At 44.6% G+C, this 19,018-nt stretch overlaps 3 protein-coding genes across 6 annotated transcripts in view; 2 read left to right on the top strand and 1 right to left on the bottom strand.

Annotated features, from left to right (window-relative positions):
• EFCAB14 (EF-hand calcium binding domain 14) overlaps positions 1–9,903 on the top strand; it is a 38,315-nt gene extending 28,412 nt beyond the window's left edge. For both annotated transcript variants that reach the window (XM_086386779.1, XM_086386768.1), the window contains 3 exons: positions 1,483–1,594; positions 2,520–2,645; positions 6,439–9,903. In XM_086386779.1, the coding sequence (XP_086242905.1) occupies positions 1,483–1,594; positions 2,520–2,645; positions 6,439–6,614 (414 nt within the window). In that variant the 3' untranslated portion in view covers positions 6,615–9,903. The remainder of the gene's footprint in view (positions 1–1,482; positions 1,595–2,519; positions 2,646–6,438) is intronic.
• Positions 9,904–11,731: 1,828 nt separating this feature from the next.
• On the bottom strand, positions 11,732–12,940 carry TEX38 (testis expressed 38). The gene has a single exon (XM_086386947.1). It carries the CDS (start codon positions 12,788–12,790, stop codon positions 11,867–11,869), a length of 924 nt encoding a protein of 307 aa, XP_086243073.1. The 5' UTR covers positions 12,791–12,940; the 3' UTR covers positions 11,732–11,866.
• Positions 12,941–16,037: 3,097 nt separating this feature from the next.
• ATPAF1 (ATP synthase mitochondrial F1 complex assembly factor 1) overlaps positions 16,038–19,018 on the top strand; it is a 28,120-nt gene continuing 25,139 nt past the window's right edge. For all 3 annotated transcript variants that reach the window (XR_015158566.1, XM_086386927.1, XM_086386918.1), the window contains exon 1: positions 16,038–17,529. Coding sequence is in view for 2 of the 3 variants with exons in the window: in XM_086386927.1 (XP_086243053.1) it covers positions 17,198–17,529 (332 nt within the window). In the remaining variant the exon portion in view is untranslated. The remainder of the gene's footprint in view (positions 17,530–19,018) is intronic.

The following is a 19,018-nucleotide window of genomic DNA, read 5'->3' as shown; positions in this document are numbered from 1 at the left end:
CAGACAGTTTTCAGTGTAATGCTTTCCATCTATACTTGTTCTTGACAGTTTTGTGTATTATCTAGATAAAAATCACATATATTAAGATTTTAGTGCTTTAAAAGCTAGGTTTTTGTTGAGTTTTCTAACTGCTACTACCAAAAAAAAAATTTGAACTTCACCTAGAGAATAACAAGAGAAATTTAAGATCCACATAAAAATGTTGAGCACAAAAAAAGTAACAGATGGTTACTATTGGAAAATAGTAGTGATTTCAACAACAATTCAGATTTTAATAGTAAATATCAGAATAAAATAGAGCTAGTACACATTTTTGCCTGAATTTTTTGGCTTTACTTTCCAACACTTTGTGATTTTTAACTGTTACCCCAGTGTCTTAGTGCTGCCTCATCTAAGCATCCTAGCAAAATGCAATTTCTCCTTGCCATAAATTATTCAAGCATTTAGTACCTAGTTTTAGCTATATATATCCGTATTTTGACTCCCTAAATAAACTAAGAGTGATCCATGATGGTGGTTTCGTCGCAAAGTTGTGTGTGACTCTTGTGACCCCATGGACTGTAGCCTGCCAGGCTCCTCTGTCCATGGGATTTCCCAGGCAAGATTACTTCTACTATACAGTAACCATTTCCTTTTACTATACAGTAACTGTTAGTGTAGAATAAGGATAAGAGAGGAATAAGTAAGTCTATGTTGAATGAAAGAAACATATAGTGGCCAATATTGTAATTAGACATAGGATCAGGACCTTTCAAACTAGCCTATGCTGTTAGAAACTGACCTCACAGAAACCAGACTTCTCTCTTTTTATAATTAATTGTATTTTTTATATGCCACTGTATCATCTAGGAATGAGACAGAGGTCGGGGGGGGATTTTTTTTAAAGATACAAGTAAGGCCTTGAATTAGAAATACTATAATTCTTTCATGTTCCTAACAATTCCTGCCACCAGTTAATAGTTATCATGGGGGACGAGAAGGCAGATCAAGGGAATACTTGTGGTCTGGTTGCTTTTTTCTTTTTTTTTTAAGGTGATAAGAGCATGAAACTCTGCCTAAAGTGGTATAGTCACAAGGTGAAGTAAGCTACTCAGAAAAATTATTTAGTTAGTATGAAATAGTTCCTAGACAACAGGATCCTGCCCATTTCGGAAATGGGTATCATGAAGGCACCTGAGCAAGTGTGCATTCCTTTACTGCTGGCATATGCATGCCTTCCCCAGCTGCCAAGTGCACACGGCAAATCAGATCATCTGTGGCATAATGTTCCCTGAATGGTGTAGGCTCAAATCCAGCCCAGCCCTCATCAACACTGAGTACTAAAGATGTCTCTAGTAATTATTGATTCATTCCTTCGTTGCCTTCAGAGGGAGCCTATTTGGGGTCAAGAGCTACAGGCTAACTAGGCTTTGGGAATATCATGAAGAATCAGATGAGGTCCTCCTCCTGCCTTAAATCTTCTATGATCTTTGTTTTGGACAGAAAGAAGATAGTTCAGATTCTCAGGTATCTAAGCTTAGAGAGAAGCTGCAGCTGATAAGTGCTCTCACAAACAAACCTGAGAGCAGCAGGCCTCCGAAGACTGCCAGTGAAGGTAAGATATTCAGGATTGGCTTCTGAATATTTCACGCAGGCTTGGGCAGCTCGCCTCCCACACAGGGAATGGGGAAAGGTGTTCTGGCAGGACTGATGGCATGGAGTGAATGATGCCTGAGCGCACCGAGTTGAAGCTGCTACACTTTGCTTTCATTTAGAAAAAGCCCATTTTGCACATGATTTGTACTCCAGTCTATTAAGGGAAGAATGGGTAATGTTTAGCTGGAAATAGACTTCTCCATGCTGTCTGCATCCAATTATAGGCAGAAACATTACTGTCATAGTATGTATTAAACCAGCCCTAAATGTTGTTTACGGGAGTCTTCATTTCTGTAAGTGCATAAAATTTACTTAAAAATAAATATTAGTCCTCCTGAAAAGCCATTAACAAGTAATAACATGGGATCATTGGGTTGGAAGGGCCTTTGACTTTAGGCAGGGACATAACCTAATCGATATTAGCCGTTGCATCAACCTCTGCTGGTGCTGCTTCATAATGTAACCAAGGCACTAGTTTATGTTCATTTTGACCTCTACCCACCCACAAGTATTTTTCATTTTGGGGAAAGCAATACAACTTCCGTTACTCTTTTACATGGGAGACAAAAGTACAGTGGGAGGCCTTGCCCTGACATTGTGCTACATAATTGTATGGTAGCGTTCTTTCAGCACAGCTGGTCTGGTGACACGTACCCTCAAATTAGGCTCTTAGCAGAGTTCCTACGATGTCAAATCCCCAATGCTTCTCTCATTGCAGCTGAACTCTCAACTTCTAAACATGTGTAAAGCTAACTTGAACTGTAAGAGCATCCAGTTGGGACCACAGCTTCAAACTTAAATATTAAAGTTTGAAAGTGACCTTCAATATTGGTTTAATTTTATGTCAGACTGGTAATACTAAAACTGTATATTGTTTGTTACAGAGCAAGTACAGAATTTCACATCACAGCCATCAACATTGCCAAAATTCCCACAGTCTCTTGGAGACCAGATTGAGAAAGCTGTCCAGCTAAGACCTGTTTCCCTTCCAGGAATTTCTAGCATCGAAGGTAAAATTTTTATATTATGGAATGATAGAGGAAATAGCTCAAAGTTGTAACTTTCTAACTTTTTTAACTTGTAAGATAAAGATTGATATCTAACACTGTTGAGCACTTCCTGTGGGCCAGATACTTGATATGCATTATATTATATAATCCTAGTAAAATCCTGGGACCATCAGTAGTCGTGTATTATACCCATTTTACTGATAGGGAATTGCCTAAAGTCCACACAGCCATAACTGATGAGGCAAAATTCACACCAAGGCAGTTTGACAACGAAACTTTTACTCTTAACCACACTGCTGCTACTGCAGTCGTGTCCGGCTCTGTGCGACCCCAGAGACGGCAGCCCACCAGGCTCCCCGTCCCTGGGATTCTCCAGGCAAGAACACTGGAGTGGGTTGCCATTTCCTTCTCCAGTGCATGAAAGTGAAAAGTGAAAGGGAAGTCGCTCAGTCGTGTTCTACTCTTAGCGACCCCATGGACTGCAGCCCACCAGGCTCCTCCGTCCATGGGATTTTTCAGGCAAGAGTACTGGAGTGGGGTGCCATTAACCACACTACACTATGTTATGTCTCTGTGAATGTTTTTTAGAGTCTTCAGTCATTCAGTGAGTACCTAGTTAGACCCAGTGTAAGCAGTAAGAATACAGTATAAGAAGATACAGTCTCACTTTCCCCACGGATATAACAGTCCAGTGAAGAAGACAAGCAAACATAATACTGTGAGACTAGCAGAGTAAAGTAAAAGTCAACCCTGTTTGTCAGAAGTCCTTCAGAAATGAGGGGCCTTTGGCTGAAAATCGGCAAGATAAATGTTAGTAGGAAGGATCTGATTCACAGAGAAATGTGTTTGTCTTGCTTCCAGCAGTGTGTTCCATCCCTCTTTATGATGTTTGGTTTCCTGATTTTGCACTTGCTAACTGCCTGGAAAATCACCCATTCCTATCACCCTCTCTGCCTGACTCTTCACCTCACTTTAGAAACCTTTCCACCAGGAAACATTTTCTTACCTCTCAGGACTGGACTAGGCTCCTCCTGTGTGTGTACTCACAGTATCTTACGTTTGCACATGTCACACGGTTGTAATTTCCTAGGGAGCTATAACATTTAACTTCACTCCCAGCCCCTATCCTCGTGCCTGGGACATGTGAATATTTGTTAAGTGAATAAGTTATCTATAGGTTACAATTAATTCTTAAAGCATAGGAAACCTACATTGCCATTAAATGGCAATTTACAATGGCATTTACATTGCCATTTAATTTGAGTTCTAATGAGGTGGATGAACCTAGAGCCTATTGTACAGAGTGAAGTAAGTCAGAAAGAGAAAGATAAGTATTGTATACTAACGCATATATATGGAATCTAGAAAGATGGTATTGATGAATTTATTTGCAGGGCAGCAATGGAGAAGCAGACACAGAGAACAGACTTAAAGACATGGCGGGGGGAGGAAGGAGAGGGTGACAGTATGGAGAAAGTAACATGGAAACTTACATTACCATATGTAAAATAGATAGCCAGTGGGAATTTGCTCTATGACTCAGGAAACTCAAACCAGGGCTCTGTGACAACCTAGAGGGGTGGGAAGAGGTGAGAGGCGGGAGGGAGGTTCAGAGGGAGGGGACATATGTATACCTACGGCTGATTCATGTTGATATGTGACAGGAAACAACCTAATTCTGTAAAGCAATTATCATTCAATTAAAAATTGTTTTAAAAAATATGTATTGCCATTTAAATACTTTCTTCCCTATCCTCATTTTTTTTCTTTCTGTTTTCTGGGGAGACAGGAGCATGTTAAGTTGTGTTTGTTGGCAACACAAGTTGCCTCCTCCTGGTCTTCATTTTTACATCAAGAATTGATTAAATAAAAGGAGGAAAGACTGTTAGAGCAGATTAAGAAATAGCCATCTTAACATTTATACTTTAATCCCTAATATAGGTGGTGCACACTTTTGAATGACTACATTTTTTAAATGACCTGAGGCAACAATCTGATTTTTATTAGAATTCTCTTGCAGAGTGTGCAGCACATTCTATAAACTCATGCCCCGTGTGTACACACACGCACACACACAAAACGTTTTCCAGTTGACCACGTGGTGGCAGGAATTGGGAACAGGTGTCTCATTGCTTTCCTGGTTTTCAGAGAGCTTTATATAGCTGCTTTGCTGGGGCTCTTAGGACTGAAAGTAGGGACTTACACAAGAGGTTGTCTACAAAATTGCTTGACAGTACCGTCCTCTGGTATTAGAGACTAAATCTATTTTTTTTTTATTGTTTATGTTTAATTGAAGGAGAACTTCTTTACACTATTGTGTTGATTTCTGCCATACATCAACATGACTCACCCATAGGTATACATATGTCCCCTCCCTCTTGAACCTCCCTTCTGCCTCTCACCCCTTCCCACCCCTCTAGGTTGTCATAGAGCCCTGGTTGGAGTTTCCTGAGTCATACAGCAAATTCCCACTGGCCATCTACATGTTTCCATGCAACTATCTCCATTTGTCACCCTCTCTTTCCCCACTCCCCCATGTCCATAAGTCTGTTCTAGAGACTGAATCATTAATACTAAGTCATTCAGTGGGGACACAGTCAAGCCCTTGTTAAACATTATATAAACAGTTGGCCCTCCTAGGTGTTCATTATAGAGCCCACTCTTGGGCAGGGTGGGAGAGTGGGGAAGGTCAGTCTCAGAAAGAGAATAGTCACATCCTATTATCCCCCTTCCCCCAACCCCTGGCAACTACTAATCTCTCAACCACTTTCTCTTTGGATTTGCCAATTCTGGGTGTTTCATGTAAGTGGAATCATGTAATACATGGTCTTATGTGTGCTTCTTTCTTTCAATATGCTTCTTTCACTTAGTACAATGTTTTCAAGGTTTATCTATTTTGTGGCATGCAACAATATTGCATTCCTTTTTTGACTGAATAATATTCCATCCTATGGATATACTACATTTTGACTATTAGTAACAATGAAGCTATGAACACTCATTTACAGCTTTTTGTGTAGACACACATTTTTATTTCTCTTGAGTTTATACCCTAGGAATGGAACTACTGGATTATATAATAACTATTGAATTGACAATATGCCATAGTCTGTTCTATAGGCCATCAGAGCTCCTATCAGTTAACTCTTAAGGCTTCTGCAGTCCCTTCTACCCCTTCAACATAAGAATAAAATCTGGAAAATCTTAAAGACCCTGCATAGAGAGAAAGCTAGTCCATTCACTTCTCTTGTGATTATCTGTCACTGCTTCTATTTTGGGAGGATGGTGCCCTTCAGTATTCTCTCATCCTTAAAGGATCAAGAATTAGTCTTTCAGGGACTTCCCTGGTGACTCAGCAGATAGGAATCCACCTGCAGTGCTGGGGCACAGGTTTGATCCCTGGTCCAGGAAGATTCCACATGCCACGGAGCAACTAATCCCCATGTGTCACAGCTACTGCAAGTACTGAAACCTGCACTCCACAAGAGAAGCCCCTCAGTGAGAAGCCCACACACCCCAGCAAAGAGCAGCCTCCACTTGCCGCAAGTGGAAAAGTCTGCACAAGGCAACAAAGACCCAGCACAGCCAAAAATAAATACATATACATTTAAAAAGCAAAAACAATTCCTCTTTGAGATTTAGTGAGACCTTAAACTTTACCTTTGGGGAACAAAGTCTGCAAAGAAGCTTTTCTTTTGTGCTTTAAATTCAGTTGAGACTACTTTTTAAACTGTTAACTAAATTTAGCTGTGCATATAGGTACATACATGTTTTTGTGATTCCTTTTTAACAGATCTTCAGGGCTTATTCCATAAGACTGGCCAGGATGTGGATGGGAAGCTGACCTACCAGCAAATCAAGGACACCTTAGAGTCTGTTGGGCCAGAACCAGAGCATTTAAGAGAGTTTGATTCTGATGGAGATGGAAGATACTCATTCCTGGAGCTGAGAGCAGCTTTAGGTGTCTAGCCTCATCAGGCTCATTTCAGAAGTGGATGTATGCTGTGGACTACCTATTATCTGCTCAGCTAACAAAAACAACCCTTCTACCTACCGATCAATCCTCCAGTCCTCCAAACTACAGTAGCAGACACATTGTCACCTTTTAACTTGTTTGAAAAAGCTATATAAAAGTTATTTTTTTAAAAAAGACCATTTTACTTATTCAGAAATCTATCATTTCCTGAAACCAGTAAGATCTTAATTTTAAAATTGCCAGAAAAAAAGTCAAGCCCTCTTTTTTTCTCTTTCCTTTTTCTGAGGGGAGGAGACCTTATCTTTTAAAACTGGAAAATGTGTATATAGAGAGACTAAGCCACCTTTTATATTTCACATAAATTTGCCTTAAATTAGCTGCACTTTATACGGACTCAGAAAATGTCTTTCCTTTAACAGATAGACCTTTTCTGTTTGTAAATATTTAAAGTGAAAGAGTTGTGCATATTTTGTGAGAAGTGGGGAAAATGGTTTGAAACAGGATGTGAACAAATGACTTGTTATTAAAAATTGCTAATCTTACCTGGTAGCAGCTTGAAGCTATGTCCCCGTCTCCTTAAGACATCTTTAGGTGCTGCCATGGGGTGTGGCCTGGTGCTGGGGGAATTGATTAAGGGAGTGGACACTGTGGGAACAGGGCTGCCTCTAGACTCAGGAACGTAAGATCTGGCTATTTGTTCTGTCCTCCCATCCTGTGAACCAGAAGTCTTGTTGGGGATTTTCTCATTTTAATCCTGTTTCAGGGTTTATATGCATAAAAAGTTAATCCAGTAGGAGCCAGTAGTTTTCCCCCCTGAGTGAACTAGATTATCTTCCCCCACCCATCCACTCAAGTCTACCTTTAAGCTCTAATCAACTTTCACCTCTGATACTGTCTCCATTCTGAATGGCAGGGCTGCAGTCCCTTGGCCACTGTCTCAGCCTGGCTACTCAGGAACTATAGAGGAAAGCGCTGCCTCTAATTCTGATCCAGGAACCTTCTTGAGATTTTTACCTGGGGGCTAACCAAGAACCTAATGTGTTCCTCTGTGGGCTGACTAAGGCCAAAAAGGTTGTAAAATGAAACACCTGAAATCATATTACGTTTCCTTACAATTGCAGCTCAGAAATAACTAGAGGCTTTCTGTCCAGAGGATTCTGTCCAGAGAACATGGCAGGCAGGCCTGGAGTAGGGGCTTCACATGATGGCAGCAAGTTTTTTCAAATCTAATACAAGCAAGTATAATCCTTCCATTAAATACTTCTGTAGCCCTGGTACTAAAGGTCCCTGGACTAGAAGGAATTGTTTCTCCATGTCACCTACATTTGTGCTATGTTGATCTTAGAAGCAATCTTCAGGCTACACAAAAGGGAAACTGAAAAATTTAACTGTGCTGTCGGCCAAGTCAGGGAGAAACTAGAGAAACCTTGAGACTTCTTTGGTAGGGTTTGTTTCCATTTTCACTTTGTCCAAGTTTCCCTGTTAGCCATGGATACAGTTGAGCACCTTTAAATGTTTAAGGGCTGTTTTTTTTCTTCATATGAAGTTCAGCTTGGTGTTGGCTAACCTTTCTTTTTCCCCAGAGATATTAAAATTTAGAGTTAAGGCAGGATGAAGTCTTTTCCTATGAATGTGTCTGCTTACCTCATTATGGCTCATGCTTCTAATTCCTTTGCCTATCTGTGCTATTTTATGTTCTTGGAAAGGTTTAAGTATAGTATAAAATTAGTCTGGCACTTTAGGTAACTTGAAGATACTTACTCTTCTGGCTGCCTTTCATGCCCCCCCCCCCACTTTTTTTAATATATATACCCTTGCAAATTTTGTAACAACCAAATAAAATTCTAGCAATAAATTATACTGCTATATTTGTATATATTGTACCATAAATAGTATGTCTGTACCTGGAAGGTATTTTTTTTTGAGATTTGATTTATAAGAAATATACTTGAGGGTAATGTAGCTTGTCCTTTTTAGTTTCAAATTCTTATTCATAGGCGCACACTTTGAGGACACTTTTACTCTTTGTATGTGCTTCTCTTTTGCATCACCTGTGCTTTTCAGTTTATCCTCTGTGCTTCCCACCTCGAGGTGGATGGTGCCATCCTCTCCCCTACCAAATTTGGCAGAGGTGTTCCTCTGCACTCTCAGACCTGTGAATACCCTGTCACACCACCTGGGAAAATGCTATATCTCCCAGGTAGAACTAGGACATCTTGAATGCCTTTGTTCTAAGTTAAGTATATTTGTCGGCTTAAAAGAATTCCCATAAGCCTATATTGTTCATTATTTTTTATTTTTAATTGGAGGATAATTGCTTTACAATATTGTGTTTGTTTTTACCATACATCAACATAAATCAGTATCGTTCAGTATTAATTTGGGATTTTTTTTGAAAGTTGTCTTAACTTACCCAGTGTATGTTGATCTATAATCAAGCCTAACCTGCCACACCTCAATCCTGAGAGGAAGACTGAGTAGAATTAGTAGTTTTGGTTTCAGTTTTCATTTCAAATGCTTTTTTATCTCTTCATTCTGGCAGCTCCTACTGCTTTCCTAAGTTACCCAAGGCATGACTTCTTGGTCCTATTTTTCTTTTGCTGTCTATCTGGTATAATGTTTACCTAGAGAGACTCCCCCATAAATCGAGGGGCAATATATTAAAGGAAGAGAAGACTCGAAGAGAGAAACTGGCTTGGATCCCTAAATAGTAGTGTTGTCTTACAAGCAGAGAAGGGCCTGGCTCTTAGGGTTGTGTCTGTTACAGCCCAGCTGAAGAGTGGACACCCTCCACCTGCTGCTAGCTGCTTTCCCTGCCCTCGGCATTCCCTCACTTTGTTGCTGGACAGAGCCCCATCTGCCCCCCTTCTCTCTCTCGTCTCGGCGGTCACAGTTGAAGATTTTGACTGAGATGGGCTCATACTCATAATGGCCTGTTGTTGAGTTGTTTTTAGTGACAGCTTTTGTTTGCTACACACCTCATTGGCTTGCTTACCAACACAACACCAGTAAGATGTGGGTCCTCTCATATCCAAACCAGAACACATTTGGGTATTCCTGAGACTTTATAGAGCGTATATCGTTTGTTATACGAACCTAACCTATCTTGTTCTTTTCTCATATTAAGAAATGTAAACCTACTTTGCTTTAGTGGAGCTATTTTGGTAATGTTTAAGCAGTTTTGATTCTGTTTAGGGAGTGAATTCAAGATTTCCATCACTTGATTTGGGCTTTGCTAATTTCATATCAGTAATAAAACCATTTTAATTTATATAAATTAAATATTGCTTTTTTCTTCCACTGTGTCTATGATTAAAGGCTCATGTGCCCCCCCCCCCCATTACTAAGAAGAAAAATCTACTTTGATCCTTATTTTTATGGACTCCTTCCTCCTTTTGGATGCAAAGCCTAACAGATGGTGGACAGAAAGTAACATTGAAGAATCTGCAGATTTGCCCAATTTGGCCTGAAGAAATGAAGGCGTTTTGGCATCTGTGGCGATGTGGGCAGGGTGAGGGAAGAGTAAAGCCCCTGACTCTGCATCAACCAGGGAAGTTCCACTTAGACCTGCTTTTTATTTTGAGGTTCACTATAGGAGCATGTTTATAGGAAATATTCCATGTCTTCAGGAAAAATGAAGGAAGAAGGCTTGAAATCCATTGCAATATAAGGGTCATAGAGGAAGAGGCTGGGGCTTTTTTCACACATAAAATTTTTTTAATTAGCTCTACATGGTTGCTAGATTCTGGGATTACACACACACACACAATCTGGGAGGCCTTTCCTCTCAGGAAAAAGCATACATAAAGACTAGCTCATAAGTACGGTAAGGGGATTTTCTCATTTCCAAAGTGAAGGAAAATTTTATATCCTGGAGCATATCTTGGAGCAGAACTAGGTTTTCTTAGACTTGAACTGGGATCAAATAGCCAGTATTATCTTTGTCTCTCCTTTTAGAATAGTTTCCAAAAGATGCAAAAAATAATATTCACATGACGGAGGAGCCTGGTAGGCCGCAGTCCATGGGGTCTCTAAGAGTCGGACACGACTCAGCGACTTCACTTTCACTTTTCACTTTCATGCATTGGAGAAGGAAATGGCAACCCACTCCAGTATTCTTGCCTGGAGAATCCCAGGGACAGGGGACCCTGGTGGGCTGCCGTCTATGGGGTCGCATAGACTTGGACACAACTGAAGCAACTTAGCAGCAGTGGCAGCAGGATCTTAACTTTGGGAGAAGCCATGAATCCCTTTAAGATTTAAAAAATTGGGTACTTTTAGGAGGTTCATTGGCCAGCCCTCTGCCAAGTCAATCTGTAAACCAAGTTAATCATGCCCTACACACACAAATCATTTTCCAAGAGTTTTCAAAAAAGACATTAGGGGATGGGGACCATGGTGAATGGTGGAAAGATCAGGAACTTTGATGCCAGGCAGACAAATTTGAGACTTTGCAACATGATATGATGGACTTCCCTGGTGGTCCAATGGCTTAAGACTCTGTGCTCCCAATGCAGAGGGTCTGGGTTCGATCCCTGGTCAGGGAACTAGATACCACATGCCACTACTAAGAGTTCACATGCCTCAAATAAAGATCCGGTGTGCCGCAACCAAGACCCAGCATAGCCAAAACAAATATTTTTTTAAATGATACGCGAAATGCCCTTGGAAACTCTTAATCTGTAAGAGAAAGATTGTGATATCTGTTTGACAGTGTTCCTGTATTAGAAATAATGTAGAGACAATACATCATAGATGTTAACAAAGAATGCGATTCAAGCAGCAGTGCAGTGTGGTTCATAGATTTCACACTGACTTGTTTTGGCCATTACGAATCACCATTGCTCATGCATCCTCCGTGACTGTCACTCTGTGGCTGTGCTCAGTGTCCCACAGAACAGCAGTGCCTTTGGGCACCTAACCCAGGGTCTGGCACATGGTTTTATTCTGAAATAACAGAGGGATGTTGAGCCCATCACAAGTACTGGCTCAGTGTGTCTCCCCACAGTCATTCCCACTGGTGTTGGTGAGACTCTGACCTTTAGCTTAGTTTGCAAAATGCCCTCCATCAGACACTGCCCTCCTAACGACAAATGAGACACATGGAGCCTTTGGACTTTTTAAATCTTTCATTAGGTGACATTCACTTGGGCCCTGGCCTTGTGTCAATACCACCTCCCTGAGGTCAGCTCTATTTCCTGTTCTGCCCAGGATACCTCCAGCTCCCATCCTCAGTGAGCGGAGGCTACAGTTCTGAAGCAAAGGGCTTGGCATTCAAGCAGTGGTCCCCCTGGGCCATTGTGGGGAGGGAATTGAAGTGGACATTCCTTTGAGGACAGGTGGCCAAAGGGTAGGAAACCGAGTGGTTCAGCATCGGGGGTAGGTTACACAGGGAGAGGGCAAAGGGCACCTCCTGAAAGATGGGAATTGGGAGTGGGGAGCTGGCCTGGGGCCGCAGCACTGGGGAAGAAGGTAGGGGCTGCTGTGGTGCCAGCTGCACTGCAGGATGCAGGGGGCCGGGGGCCTCCACCTTGGGGCTGCTATCTTGAGCAGCATAGCTCCTGCTCTCGGGGACATCCAGCTCCGAGGGGCGATCTGAATTCTGGGTGTCAGTCGCAGTCTTGGTGGCAGCAGGGGGAGGGCCAGTATTGATGGCTGCATTCATGCCATGGTGCCGTCGCTTGTTAATCCAGTACAACAGCGGGCTGTAGGTGAATGTGGCTGCTCTCATCACCTCCACCCACTCCTGGGCACGCTCTTCCCGCCGCACGTTCTTCCTCCAGTGCAGAAAGAGAATGCAGCTGCCAGTTACCACAGAACACAGCCCCAGGAATCCAAAGTACAGTGACACCCACACTAAAGGCAATAAGAAAAAAGAATAAGCTGGCTGAAAGGTGTAGTTTGGGGAGTCTCGGCTGTTTCTCATTCCTCTCCTTAGCCCTTTCACCATTCGTCCCCTCCACTTATCAAACCAATCAATCCTAAAGGAAATCAATTCTGAATACTCAATGGAAGGGCTGATGCTAAAGCTGAAGCTCCAATACTTTGGCCACTTGATGCGAAGAGACCACACATTGGAAAAGACTCTGATGCTGGGAAAAATAGAAAGCAGGAGAAGGGGATGACTGAGGATGAGATGGTTGGATGGCATCATTGACTCAATGGACATGAGTTTGTGCAAACTCTGGGAGACAGTGAAGGACAGGAAAGTCTGGTGTGCTGCAATCCATGGGGTCACAAAGTCGGATGACTGAACACAACTTCTCCATTTAACCACTCTCTCAATTCCTTCCTTTCCTTCTCATTGACTTGCCTCATCATTCTTTTATTCAAAGCAGAATTTTCAGAGAGCTTAAGAGGCCACCTTTAGCCCTTCACAGATAAGGAAAGTAAGGTCTGGAGAAGCATGACTGCCCAGGCTTACTCAAGCCTCTGGATCCCAACCCTGGCCCATCCAAAACATCAGAATAAGAAGCCTCACTACAGGCAAAGACCATCAAGAAGATAGCAGTTTACCAGTGGATGGGACACCAGTATCCCATCCCATTTCACCAAACCCTAATCATTCAATTGAGATGGTCCTGGGATATTCTCTGGGTGGGCAGAGATACATGGCCTCTGCCCTCAAGAAATCCGTAGTTTTCTAGAGTAAACCCTGTCCTAACTCTTTAATACTCTTCCATGCAGGCAGTCATCACTCCCATCCAGGCAAAAGGTCTTCCCTGAGTGCCCCCAAGCCTAAGGGCACAAAGCAAGCAGCAGGGGTTTGGGGAGGAACCACATTTACCACCAGGGAGGCTGAGGTCCTCCCTTTGGGAATCCATACAGTCAAATCTTGGTACCTTACTGGTGCCTCTGGGGAGAGGGAGCTCACCTACTCATCTGTTTAGCCAATAGGAGTCCCCAGAATGCCCAGACCCCATTGTTCCTTAAAGGCGGGTCACTGAGTTCCGAACACTGAGCATCCAGGGCTAGCATTTGTAAAGTCTAATGGAAGGAAGGGACTCCAGCAGGGGTGTTTCCTGGACATTGTGCACCTCTACTGCTTCTACCAGGGCCTGACCCACACTTTGAATTATTGGTCCTGTACCCCTGACCCACAGAGCAGCCTCCAGGACAGGGCCCTAGGTCCTTCAGCGGCTTGTTGTATCCCTAGGCTTTAAGGAAAAGTTGATGGATACCTGTCCCGAATGGGGCCTGGGACAGGGTACACCCAGAGCAGTGGGCAGCCCTGACCTCAGGTCTTCTGGCTTCCCTGGTGGCTCAGAGGGTAAAGCATCTGCCTGCAATGCGGGAGACCCTGGTTGGATCCCTGGGTTGGGAAGATCCCCTGGAGAAGGAAATGACAACCCACTCTGGTACTCTTGCCTGGAAAATCCCATGGATGGAGAAGCCTGTAGGCTAGAGTCTATGGTAGGCTACAGTCTATGGGGTTACAAAGAGTCAGACAGGACTGAGAGACTTCACTTTCACTTTCACTTTCCTTGGCTCTTACAATCTCTTTTGTTTAATTACCTTCCTTCAGCCAAGTGTTGGCAAGTGTTTCTGGGGCATCTGGCCCTATGGGAGCTTCCCACCATCTGTCCCTACATCTCTTTCCAGCCTCACCTTCCTCCCCATCCTTCATACACGTTTCCCTTCTGACCAGGTGACTCTTCAACAGACCCTGCTCATTCCCATCTCTGGAGCTTTGCTTACACTGCTGCTCCACCTAGGAGTGCCCCTCCCCACTTCCCCCCTCACCCCATCCTCAAACACCTGCTTATCCTTCAAGGCTCAGCCCAACACCCCATACTCTGTGACAGACAGTTGTTTCCATCAGCTCCCAGAATTTCACCACATCCAGTTTGAAGGCACTTTGAGAGTTGTCTAGTCCAACTCCCAGAAGATGCTTGAGTCCTAGAAGCAGATCTCCTCTATGCACCAGTAATCCCTAGGAACTGCTTGGGTCAGGGACTTGCTCACACCTCCTGAGGATACGGGCAGCTCAGAAAGCTAACTAAGCCCAAGTCAGCCTCCATGTAGGTTGCACAACTAAGCTTAGATTGGCTTCTTGGCACCATCTGATTACTTCCCTGTTTAAGCCTTCAGCATGGCATCTAGGGATAATGAGCATAGATTTCTCTCCTGGTTCCACTTAATCTGGGCTCTCCTTACTGGCTCCTGCTTTTCAGTCTCCTTTGCTAGTTTCTCTTCTTTTCTCTGATCTCTAAATGTCAGGTGCCCTAGGACTCAGTCCTTAGCCCTCTATCCACATTCATTCCCTCAGTGATCTCCCCCAGACTCATGGCTTTAAATATCATAGCTACACTGTCAACTCTCACTGTTATACCTCCAGCCCAGATCACTTCTCAGAATTTTAGACTCATATACCCAAAAGCCTGACTGACATCTCTCCTAGCCAGCTGACATCTCTCCTAGCCAGTCTATTAAGTTATCTCAAACTACCTCGTCCAAAACAAAACTCCTGATGGCCAATATCTACGCCAGCCTTCCTCCTGTGTGTAAATGGCAACTTCTTCCAGTCATTCAGGCCAAAAACCTGACAGTCATCCTCGATGCTCTTGATTCTCTCACACCCACATTCACTCCAGTAGCAAAATCTTTAGGCTTTGCTTTCAAGACATGCCCAGAATCTGACCACTGTGCCATCACCATCACTTTAGTGCAAGGACCATCCTCTCTCACCTGGTCTCCCTATAGACAACCAGCTGTCCTTGATTGCCTGGGATTGAGGGAGTTTCCAGGACATAGGACTTTTGATGCTAAAATCAGGGAAATGCCAGGTAAACTAGGACAAATTAGTCACCCTTAGGAGAGCTTCCATCCTTGTCCCCCATGGCCTATATTCCACCAGCAGTCAGAATGATCCTTTTTAAAAGTGGCGCTTATAAACTACCCACCCCAGTATTCTTGGGCTTCCTTTGTGGCTCAGCTGGTAAAGAACCCACCTGTAATGCAGGAGTCCTGGGTTCCATCCCTGGGTTGGTAAGATCCCCTGGAGAAGGGAAAGGTTACCCACTCCAGTATTCTGGCCTAGAGAATTCCATGGACTATACAGTCCCTGGAGTTGCAAAGATCAGAAACGACTGAACTACTTTCACTTTCTATACTCAGAACCCATAGTGACTCCCCATCTCACTCAGATTTAAAACCAAAGTCCTCAACCAAAGCCTACAAAGCCCTGAAAAATCAAACTGCCTGTCCCCATGCCTCCTTCACACAGTCACTTCCTTGCTGTTCCACAAGCAGGGCAAGCATGCTCCTGCATCAGGGCCTTTCCACTTGCTGTTCCATCTGGAAGGCTCTTCCCCCAGATATCCATACAGACCATGCCTCATTTCCTTCAGGTCTCTGCTCACATGTCGCTTTATCTCTCTCTTAGCCTGTTGTTTTTTGCATAATGTGTTATTATCACCTAACATTATTTATTTATATTGCGCCTCACCCTACTAGGATGTAAGTTCCATGAATTACTGTAAACAAACACCTAAGAATTTCAGGCAGTCAACTACTCTGAAAATAAGATAGTGGAATAAAGAACATAAAATGATGCGGGTGCATCAAGAAAAGTCCCTTTGAGGTGCTCTCTTGTGAACTGAGCCCTAAATGATGAAAAGACAGCCATGTGCAAAGGGAGCATCCAGTGCAAAGATGCTAAGGCAGGTACAGGCCGGCACACTTAAAGGACTGCTGATCTCTGAGTTCACCACACTACTCCCAGCACAGGCCAGGGCCTGGGGCCCATCTCCAAAAGTGCAGGTTGGGCTGAGCAGAGTTGAAAGTTCTGTCCCTGCCCCTGAGAGGTCCACCATTCAAAAGGGGTTTCTATCAGGTAAGCCCCAGAAGGGAGGAATTTCTTGAGGACAGACTGGTGCCATCACAGGGGGCCTGCTCCAGGTGAGACACAGGTATTGATGTCACTGTCCAAGTCCAGGGGATGAAGAAGATGATGGCATTGGGTGGAGAGACAGCGTTCCAGGTATAAGGACTTGTCAAGGACAATCCCAGGTGTGTCTCTGGGGAGAAGAGTAGTTCAGTTTGGCTGGAGTTCACGGTAGGTGTCAGGAAGCAGAAGAAAACAAGACCTCAGAAACAGCTGGCATCTTGAAAAGAATTCAGCTTTTGGGCAAATCTCTTAATGATCCTCAGCTTCAGTTTCTTCGTCTGTAAAATGGGGACGAAACCTGCCTCATGTGCTATGAATCAGATAGCGTCCTGCATATAGAAACGCTCAGTGAAGACACGCTGCTGCTGTGATTAACAGCTGATGAAAGGGCCTTCGATGCTGAAGGACGACGACTCCAGCGTGTGCCTAAAGAATTTAAAAGGCAACAAGCACGGTGGGGACCAGCAGGTCTGAGCAGCTTTCAAGAGGAGACGGCGTGCAAGGGATGCTGGTCACGGGCTCCTGGAGAAGGCGGGCGCTAAAGTTGCAGAATACGCGAGGCGGGGGCGGGGGCCCAGGCAGGAGCAGCGAATCCTCTGCCCTCTACCCGGCCTTTCCCCGGCACCCGGAACATTGAGAGCGCGGAACCTCGTTGCCGAAGCGCGGGCGCGGCGGACCCGGAGGACGATGGAGAGGGCGCGCGGGCCGCGGGCCGAGGCCCACACGCCTGGGAAGGAGGAGGAGGAGGAGGTGGGAACGGCCATGGCTGCCGTGGTGGCGGCGGCGGGTGGCGCGGGCCCGGCCGTCTTGCAGGTGGCCGGCCTCTACCGCGGCCTATGCGCAGTGCGCAGCCGCGCCCTGGGCCTGGGGCTCGTGTCAGCCGCGCAGCTGCGCGTGTTCCCGGTGCGCCGCAGCTCGGGCCGGCCCGCCGGGGGACCCGACGGCAGCGGGGTCGGGGACGAGCTCGAGGCCAACCCCTTCTACGACCGCTACCGCGACAAGATCCAGCAGTTGCGCAGGTGCGAGCCCGGCCGGCGGCGGGCGGGGAGGAGGGGCGGCGCGCGGCCCGCTCTTCTGGTGTATCTGTATCTGGCGCTCTCAGTCCTTCCAGCAGCCCTGCCAGAGGACCTCTGTTTCTGTCCCCACTGTAAGATCACACAGCTAGTGTGAGAGCCGGGAGTCTCTATTCCAGGTGTCTTTTTTTTTTTTTTTTTTTTTCTGCTTTAGTTCTCAAAACGCTAAGGTCGACTCTTAGGACAGCCCTTAAGGGGCAAGCACCCCGGGAGACCTGTCCTCATTATGGAAATGGGAAAATAGAGCTCTGCAGAGAAGGGACTTGACTTGCTCAAGATCAAATACTGAGTCAGCTGAAGCTTGACCTAGAACTCGGGGTCCCAGGCTTCTAACTAAGGACCCTAACTACAAGGAAAGGAGATTGGGAAGGGAGAAGGACATCAAAAAGTAATAGTGTGGCAGTTAGTTCTCAGTTGGACCCTCGTTAGGATGAGGAACTGAGGATCAGAGAGTTAGAGGCCTGCCAAAGGTCACGCAGCTGGTTGGGATTTGTCCGACTTGGAATCCCAGGTTCCTAAAACTACCCTCCACCTTCTAGAGAGAAGGTCCTGGACATTAGAGGTAGATATAAGGGGGCATAGTGGAGCCAAAGAGTTCAAATGGAAGAGCTGAAGGAGATCAGAAGTGAAAACTGAAGGGACTTGGGAGAGAACCCGGCAGGGTGGGCAGGCAGTTGTCTTAGGAGGGAAAACCTAAGACTGCTCCGATAATGTCTCTGAATTCTATCATTTCTGCTTCCAAGCCTTAATGTACTGCATCACCTTCACGTAGAGTACTGCAGTCATCCTCTGAGTAGTCTTCCCCTCTTCCAGTCTCGGACCTGTCTACCCCCAGTCCATGTCACTACTATAGTGGTCTTTCTTTGAAAGAATAACAGAATAAATGAATATTTTTGCTTTCCTTCAACAGCATTTAGATATACTCAAGTGTTTGTCTTTTTCAAAATCTCTCCTTGAGCTTCATTCCCCTTCAGTCTTTTCTCACTGATCGCTTTCACAGACAAGCATCTCAAAAGAGTGGTCTGCATATACTCTCGAGTGCTTCACAGGTCCTGTTCATTCTTATTCATGAACAAATGAATGACTGGTTTTACTTTCCTTCCTCACTCAGTTGTTTCTGTCAGTATTCACACTACTGTTATCTCCTGAAGAGTGGCTTTCCAAGGCACCCCAGACTTTTGGATAATGTCCATATCCTTAGTGTTCCATACAAGGCCTTCGTGCTCTAGTACCTGCCAGTCTTCCTAGCTTTATCTCTTGCCAAACCTTCCTTTGAGCTCTGTGGCCTAGCAGAAAGGAATAAAGGACTGGTGTTTGGGGGCAGATGTTCCAGGTAAGGGGAGCAGCAGCATAAACAAAGGAACAGCGGCATAACACCACTTCAACCATTTGGGAATATTTGAGCAGATTTTCATCATAATACCTGTAGCACTCT

The sequence above is a fragment of the Bos grunniens genome, chromosome 3 (genome assembly GCF_055505025.1).
Source record: "Bos grunniens cultivar Pamir isolate PY7600 chromosome 3, Bosgru_T2T1.0, whole genome shotgun sequence".
In the NCBI taxonomy this organism is placed as follows: Eukaryota; Metazoa; Chordata; class Mammalia; order Artiodactyla; family Bovidae; genus Bos; species Bos grunniens.
Note: the sequence above shows the minus strand (reverse complement) of the source record. Positions and strands in the feature narration are given on the sequence as shown.

Bases quoted from the DNA above. Each gene is read 5' to 3' on its own strand.
- TEX38 (XM_086386947.1), bottom strand. From the start codon at position 12,790: ATGTCCATTGAGTCAATGATGCCATCCAACCATCTCATCCTCAGTCAT.